A 7840-nucleotide genomic window follows, 5' to 3' on the forward strand; every position below is an offset into this window, starting at 1 on the left:
GCACCTGGACAAAAGGCCGTTCCTCCCCTGGCCCCAGCCAGGGCCTCCTTGGCCAGAGAGCCAGAGCTCCCCCTTGGTGCTCCCTCCAGTCACTCCTGGGACAGCCTGGCAGGGTGCTGTCCCCACAAGTGCATTGCCAGCTGCACGTAGCCCAGGACGCCTCCTGGGTCCCCAGGTACCATCCTCTGCCACCAGGGCTCTGCGCTAGCTCCGTGGGCCTGACTTCTTCCTCCTCCCTGAGCCCCTGGTTGAAAATCCTTCCCTGGGCGGGTGGGCTAATCTCCATAACCCTGTGAGCCCAGCAGCGACACTCATCCCGTGTCTCCCGCACCTCTGCCTCGGTGCCCTCACCCCTTCTTCCCGCAGAGTTGTGTCACCCTTGGGCGCAGCACAGGGGGAAGCCCAGAGTGGAAGCGTGTGGAGGTGCTGGTGCACAGGCTGGAGCTGGAGGTAGGGGAGCAGAGGGAGAGCTCCCCTGCCTGGAGGAAGCACCCACCCCTGTGGCATCAGGCCCAGGACCTTGGGGCTCAGCTGCCTCCTCCCTCTGTCCTCAGATATTTATTTATTTATATTTATTTATTTATAAGAATTTTATTGATTCCAGAGAGGAAGTGAGAGAGAGATAGAAACATCAGTGATGAGAGAGAATCATTGGTTGACTTCTGCCTCCTGCACGCCTCCTCCTGAGAATCAAGCCTGCAACCTGGGCCTGGGCCCTGACCAGGAATGGAACCGGTGACCTGTTTGTGGATGGGTCGCTGCTCAACCCACTGAGCCACACCGGCTGGGATGCCCTCAGCTCTTTGTCTCCCTGCAGGGCCCGACTAGGTGCAGCTCCTGAAGGCATAGGCTTTGGGCACCAAATCGAGGCTCTCTGGGAACTCTGTACCAAGGTGAATCACATGGAGCCCAGATCTGTGTTCTCAGTAGTTAGAGCATCAGCCTGCACATCCAGGGGCCAGGGATCGGGTTCCAGGTCAAGGGCACATATCTCAGTTGCAGCTTTGATCCCTGGCCCCGTGTCATGGAGTGTGGGGTTGGCAACCAGTGGATGTTGATGTTTCACTCTCTCTGCCCCCTCCTCCATCCCTCCACCCTTTCTCTAAAGATAAATGGAAAAAATCTCCCCAGGTGAGGATTTGAAAAAAGAACCATATTTAATGTAAAACTTTAAAAAATCAAAACTAATGAAATTCCATGGTGAATGGAATATCGACAGGGTAAGTGAAGACTGATCAGTTACAGAGCCATGGGAGCCATGGTTTGCTGATGTAGGAAAGTCCTCACTGCTGATGTGCCCTTTGTAAATGCTGATATTATGTGATGCATGAGTCGCCTTACTTTTGACCGTGTAGATCCTGCATTGAAATAGCGTTCATCCTGACGCTGAGCTGTGCCCCTTCAATCCTGTGCTGGAGGCCAGAGCCTCGCCTGCCTCTGGCTGGTGCCACCCTCCCCTGTTCACAGCAAGTGACAGGTCCCTCTTCTCCCCGCTCTGTGCTCAGGTACTCCGTCATGCAGAGTTGTGCTTCCTGGAACGGTTCGGTTCTTGGCAACTGGATGAGGGGAAGCAGTACAGACTCACCTGCTACATCAACTGGAGCCCCTGCCCTAACTGTGCCCAGATACTGGTGGAATTCCTGGGAGAGAACAGACACGTGAGCCTGCGCATCTTCGCTGCTCGCATCTATAAAAAATCCGATGGATATAAGAACATCTATACCAAACCTTATACATATGAGGATGGGCTGCGCAAGCTGCGGGACGCTGGGGCCCAACTCGCCATCATGACCCGCGACGGTCAGCAGGGACTCCTGAGGGTGGGAGGTGGGCGGGCAGAGAGGCTGGGAAATGGCTACACAGAGGGGGCAGGAGGAGAATCCAGGTGGGGAAGCCTGTCAGCTGCCTGCAGGGGTGCTGCTGGGTCTGGAGAGGATGGAGTCCCCTGGAGGAGAGAGTTCAGGGGAGAGAAGGGGTCCTTGGGAGGGGGGAGGTGGGTCCCTGTACCATCAGGACCCAGGTCCTTCCTGGTAGAAGGGGAGGGGCTGCCTCAGATTCCAGTGGAAGAAAGAATTTGAGGGATGAGCTCAGTGTCCTGGGAGGAGAGAGAAAGGGGGCAGGGAGATTCTGATGGGGAGGGTGTGTCCCTAGAGTCAGCGACCTGGGCCCTCCCTGCTCTAGACGGAGCTCACCTTTCCCTCCTTGTTCCCATAGAGCTCCAGTACTGCTGGGACACCTTCGTGGACAACCAGGGCCAGCCATTCAGGCCCTGTCCTATCCAGGAAGAACACATAAGAACTGCATCTCAGGAGCTGGAGAACATTCTCGGGGTGAGGTTCCTCCCTTCTGCTCCTCCCTCCCCTTCTCTCCCTGGGCCTGTCTCCTCCTCTGGGTCACCTGCTCCCCCCCTGGGCCCCAGCTCCATCCCTCCCCTCAGGTCTCACAGTCCCTCTGTTTTTTCCCTCCTGCGCCCCTTTTCCTTCCCCTCCTGTGACTGCCCCAGACTCTGCTCTGTTCACCTTCCCACCTGCCTCACTCCCTGCTTCCTCCACCTCCTCCTTCTCCATCCAGAATCAGGGAAACTGAAGGATGGACTCAATCTCTCTAAACAGTCGGGGTCTTCTGGTGAACGACGCATAAAACACTTTCTTCAAGAAATGAAAACGCATCACGTGCCGCATCTCCAACCTGATCCACACAAACCAGCAAAAGGCTACGAATGGGCTTATAAGGAATTTTTTTGTTTAAATCTGACTGATTTACTTTTCATTTAAAATCTATAATATGTTCTAAATACACACCAGTAATATTGTATTCATTACTATCAGTATCATTTTCATATTTAGAAAATTAATTATTTACATTGATTTTAAGTTCAAAGCAATAACATGAAAGATTAAGAATCTTCCTCAAAATGTGTTTTCCTCTGTAAGTGTTTCATGAAGTCCAAACAGTTCAATAAACACCTGCAGAAGTGAAAATGCCCTTCTCTTCTGTAGGAACCTCGGGGGAGGGCAGTGGTCACACTAATTGCCACTGGCCACGTAAAGTCAGTTATATCTATAGGAGCAGAAGCTCAAACCCAAAAGCCTAAACGCATGGACCAAGGATGTGCTGAGAGTAGTGCTGTGTTGAAATGACAGCCCCTGCAATAGGAGAAGAGAAAGGCTCAGGGTCACTAATGGGAAGAGCAATTGAAGTTGACATTGGCTGAGGGGACGGCTGGGGATTTCAGAGTCCTCAGGCCTTTCCAATTCCACTCCCTGGAGAGGACGCTGGAGGGAGGGGCTTCCCTGCAGACAGGATCCCTCTGCCCTTCCCAGGACCTGGCCACGCAGGATGCAGTGCAGGCAGCAGCTGTCTGTCCTGCCGTGTCTCTGTGGAGCCTGAATCATGCTGAGCGAGCCCCTGGCAGCTGGCATTCTGCACACGGCCTTACAGGCAACGAAGGCTTCCAGGTCTCTCACCACAGGCTTCTGCTCACATGTCCGGATGCCCCCTGTCACAACCTCACACAGGACTGTGAGGGACTGGGACTGAATCCTTTAGTTTAGAGACATTGGAGGGATAGAGAATAAGGACAGTCATATAGGTGTGGCCAAAGCAGTAAGAGGGGACTGAGTCAGGAGGACACAGAGCCAGAGGGAAGACCTGATAGACAAAGTGACCTGAGGAGATGGAAGAAAAGGACAGGAGAGGGGTGGTGGGGTGGGGTGGGGTGGGGTGGGATGGGGTGGGGCAAACAGGGCTGGGGGCCAATGGTGGGAGACAAGGGGCAGGAATGAGATCCAGGACAGAAGGCTGGGTTGTCAGGGGACTGTGGCCGCCATGGAGGGGCTGAAAGTCAGCTTGTTTCCCAGGACAAGACCTGTGGGAGGAGGAGGACAGTGTGGGCCTGGTCAGCCAAACAGTTGATGCTGTTAAAACCGGGCCCACACCCCACTCCCCCAACTCAACTCTGGGGGGTTGTCTCCTCCTGCTGGTCTCCTCCAAGCCTCAGATGGCAGCCACCTCCACATCTGAAAGTCCGGCCTGATGCTGCCAGCTCCCTCCCTGCCCTTTACTGACCCCATTCCCTCAGGAGGGAAAGGATGAAGGAGAGTTTTTTGTGTGTTTGTTTGTTTGTTGACAGACAGATCCTGCCGCAGGATTATTTGCACAAACAGCACAGGAGGGCACCAGGGCCACACAGACAGCAGCCCAGGGGCCCCACCAGACCTTCCATCCTCACTTCCACAGAGAGAGGCCTCTACTGTGGAGCCTTCATGGGGGCCTGGGCACCTTTGGGAGCGGGAGCCTGAGCCTCTTTGGGAATCTGAGCTTTAGCCACACCCGCAGCCTGGGTGTTGGTTTCCCCCTTGGCCTTGGCCTTTGGTAGGCAGAGCGTGAGCCCCTTGGCAATGCAGGCACGAGCAAGTTTCCCAAGCTTGGGGTGAGCGATGTAGGCAGGTCGACTGAGTTTGCGGCCGCAGCCCTTTGGGATATTGGACCTGGGCTCCTTGGGCTTGACCAGGGCCTTGAAGGCCTCAGTGCGTGCGCTCACGGCCTTGGTGTTGTTGGCCTGCAGCTTGTCAGGCTCTTCTTGTTGTGCTTCTTGGCAAAGCGCATGTCCCTGAGGAGCTTGGGGTCTACCCCCTAAGAGAGTCGCATCTTAGTGACCGGCGTTTCTTGATGCCGCTTCTGTGCCATTTTCGGGACTGGTGGTGCGTGGTGTGGTTCTTGGACTTGGCCATCTCTGCACAGAAGCCCGCGGCTCCTGAAGCTCCAGGGACCGGAAGCTGAAGGAGAGTGTCATTAGGAGGCGTGTGTAACTGTTTGAAGCATTTGCGACTTAGAAGAACGTGGATTTGCAAGGGATGTGCTTTAGGTATTAGATCCTTGAAGCATCTTCTTAAGGACAATTCCTCCAAGTTTTCACATCACAGATCACCAGTTTGTAGCAAAAAGAAAAAAAAAGAAAAAGAGTTTCCTCAATTATTTTAAATTGCAAGATAGTATTTTCAGTGTGTAAATGCTGAGAATACTTTCATATCAGTGAGATGTCCCTGCCACCTTCCCTCTTTGTCTGTTTTGCAGGTTTTGGCCATTATGGCAGGGGCGGGGCAATCAGTGGGGTCCACCCGCAGCCACACCATGATTGGGTGGGAAGAGCACATGTGACCTAAATCCGTCCAATCAGTGTGAACCTCAAGACTTTTTCCTGGGAATTCTGGGACACACCATTGGTTTGGATGGTGTCTGGTGAACATGTGGGGCTTGGTGCTACTGTAACCATTTTTTAAAAAATTGATTTATAAAAATTGATTTCAGAGAGAGAAACATGGATGGGTTGCCTCTCATAGGTGCCCCAACCAGGGATGGAACCCACAACCTAGGTATGTGCCCCGATGGGAGTTTGACCCACAGCCTTTTGGGGTAGGGGAGGAGGCTCCAACCCGCTGAGCCCCTCACCCAGGGCATTTTTCTACCTCAGGGAGCTTGTCTGAAAAGAAGCCAACACAAGGGCACCTGCAGCGGGAAGGAGCCCGAGCCCTGACGTAAAAATGACCTCATTAGTCCCAGGCGGTGGTAAATCCACCTGGAATGGGTGTCTGTCCCGACTGAACCCATCCTGAGCCGTATCCTATCTGGTTTTTCTCACAGCAAGCTGAGAAGGTGTGCATCTGACCGGCAGGGGGAGATGCTGTTTGCATCTATTTTATGGCTTCCTTTACCCCCAACCAAGGCCTAGGTGCATTTTGTTGACCATTACCTCCTTTCTGTGAATAGAGCAGCGTGTGGAGCCACCTTTGGTTCACAGAGCCCTTCCTCCTGGCAGTCACGGCCACGTCAACTCTGGCACCGACCCACAGGCCCATTCCTAGCCCAGGACTCACAGGGACCATGATCTGTAAGTAAAAGCCTCGTACCAGGCTTGGAATGACCAGCCAAATGGCAAGCCGGGCAGCATTTTCCCTTCCTGTTGGCACTCACTGTGCCGAGGGCTCGCCGTGTGCCTCACCATGTGCAGGGTTGGCTGCTCAAAGGCACAGGAGCCCCTGGCCTGTGGATGCTGTCATTGCTTTTCTACTACGTATAGTCGTGATGCCTGCAACGTACAACAGTGTCATCCGATAGAGGGGTTTTGTCAATAGTCCTTCTGGCTTTCTCTCCGAGCAAAGTCTGCATCATGATCTTCCCAGCAGGTTTACAGTCTTCTTGGTAATTGTATGCCTGGCTTTTATGTGCATTTAAGAGGGAGCAACTTAGAATGATGCTTCTGTAGCTTTGGTCTCCCCTGCACCTTTAGTAACAAGAATTATTAATTTCTCATTAGAAAGCTTAAATCTTGTGCTTCCTTTGAAAAAACTGCAGTGATTGGTTTTTTGGAAGGTCATGGAAGACCTTTTCCATGGCTTCGGGCTACTATTTATCAAAGCCTTAGTTTTAATGGTAACATATTGAGGACTAGGGCCAAATGGACTGCTAGTGCGTATATTTCTCATTGAACTTAAAAAATTTTTTTTACTTGATTTCAGAGATAAAGGGAGATGAGAGAGACAGAGAGAGAAAGAGAGCAAGAAGAGAGAAACATCAGTGATGAGAGAGAATCATCTATTGGCTGCCTACTGCATACCCCCTACTGGGGATCGAGCCCTAACCTGGGCATGTGGCCTGACCAGGAATCAAACCATGACCTCTTGGTTCATAGGTCAATGCTCAACCACTGAGCCACATCGGCCGGGCTCTCATTGAACACAATGTGCATTTATGGCTACATGCATAAAATCATTACCCAAGAATTCCTTTTTCCTACAATGTGCAGTTTCTTATTTCATAGTTACACTGGAGAACTGTTTATTCATTTTGTTTATGGTGCTCCTCTGAGGAGTTATGCTGCTATTTTCATCGCTACATCTATTTGCCACTATTGATCCATTTTTGTGAACTGGAGATAGAAAGCAACATAATAGGAACCACAAAACTTTAAACATAACAAAAACAACTTGTAATCTCTGTCCTTGTGATTCTTGTTCCTTTCTAGGCAGTAGTTCTCATCTATCTGGTAGCTTTTAAGGTTTTCTTTTTACTCTTGATGCTGAAGCCTTACAAAGGCAGTTTTGGTGAGAGAGACAGACACGGGGGGAGAGGTAGGAGGCAGATGGGTAAGAGCAGGCAAGTCCTAGAAAAAAACATAGCAGGATTGGGAGGCCATGAACACTTTGTCCTCAGTCTTTTTCCTTCAGGTCTCGCCTTTGCACAGGAGCCTTTTGCTTTGCCATCGGCCTGCAGGAGGCTGTAGGGAGCACAGGCGCACAGCTGTGCTGGGCTGGAACACTGAGGCCAGCTTCCTCCAGGGTGACCTCTACCTTCTCACGGGGAGGAGGACAGAAAAGACCCAGGAACATCGACGGACGTGGCCTCCTCCCCGAGGTCACACCTCTTGCCTTCCCCGGGCTCATACTGGCTCTGACCGATACCCCAGCAGGATGTGATGGGGATGGAGGGCGGGGGGACTGCTCGGGAACATGGGGTTCTCCTTCCTTGGGGCCATGGTGGAGCCCACTTTCCAGCACCGCTGCCATTAGCTTTGGCCAATGGAATGTGAGCAAAAGTGACACATCCTTCAGGCAGAACTTTAAGAGCCGCCCTGGCCCCTGCCAAGCCGCTGGGCGGTGGCCCAGTGGGGGTCCCGGTCAGACCGCCTTCCTGGCCACCGCGGACAGGAGCACAGGCAGGAAACAGGTGCCAGTGACGCAGCCACGGGGACCTCGGGGACGGCTTTGTTTCTGCCCGGGACAGGCAGGTGCCCCACGTGAATGAGAACAGGGAACCCCGGGGCCAGTTTCGCTCCCTGACA

General features: G+C 52.8%; 1 protein-coding gene and 1 pseudogene across 1 annotated transcript in view; one reads left to right on the forward strand and one right to left on the reverse strand.

Moving 5' to 3' along the window:
• The window catches only part of LOC111824110 (DNA dC->dU-editing enzyme APOBEC-3G-like), a gene marked incomplete at its 5' end in the record, with an annotated part of 61050 nt that extends 58972 nt beyond the window's left edge, over positions 1 to 2078 (forward strand). The window contains one exon of the mRNA XM_023747610.1: positions 1506 to 2078. Coding sequence (XP_023603378.1) covers positions 1506 to 2078 — 573 coding nt within the window. The remainder of the gene's footprint in view (positions 1 to 1505) is intronic.
• A 2171-nt stretch (positions 2079 to 4249) lies between these two features.
• On the reverse strand, positions 4250 to 4751 carry LOC102433446 (annotated as a pseudogene).
• Between the last annotated feature and the right edge of the window lie 3089 nt (positions 4752 to 7840).

Source organism: Myotis lucifugus, unplaced genomic scaffold, assembly GCF_000147115.1.
Source record: "Myotis lucifugus unplaced genomic scaffold, Myoluc2.0 scaffold_930, whole genome shotgun sequence".
Lineage (NCBI taxonomy): Eukaryota > Metazoa > Chordata > Mammalia > Chiroptera > Vespertilionidae > Myotis > Myotis lucifugus.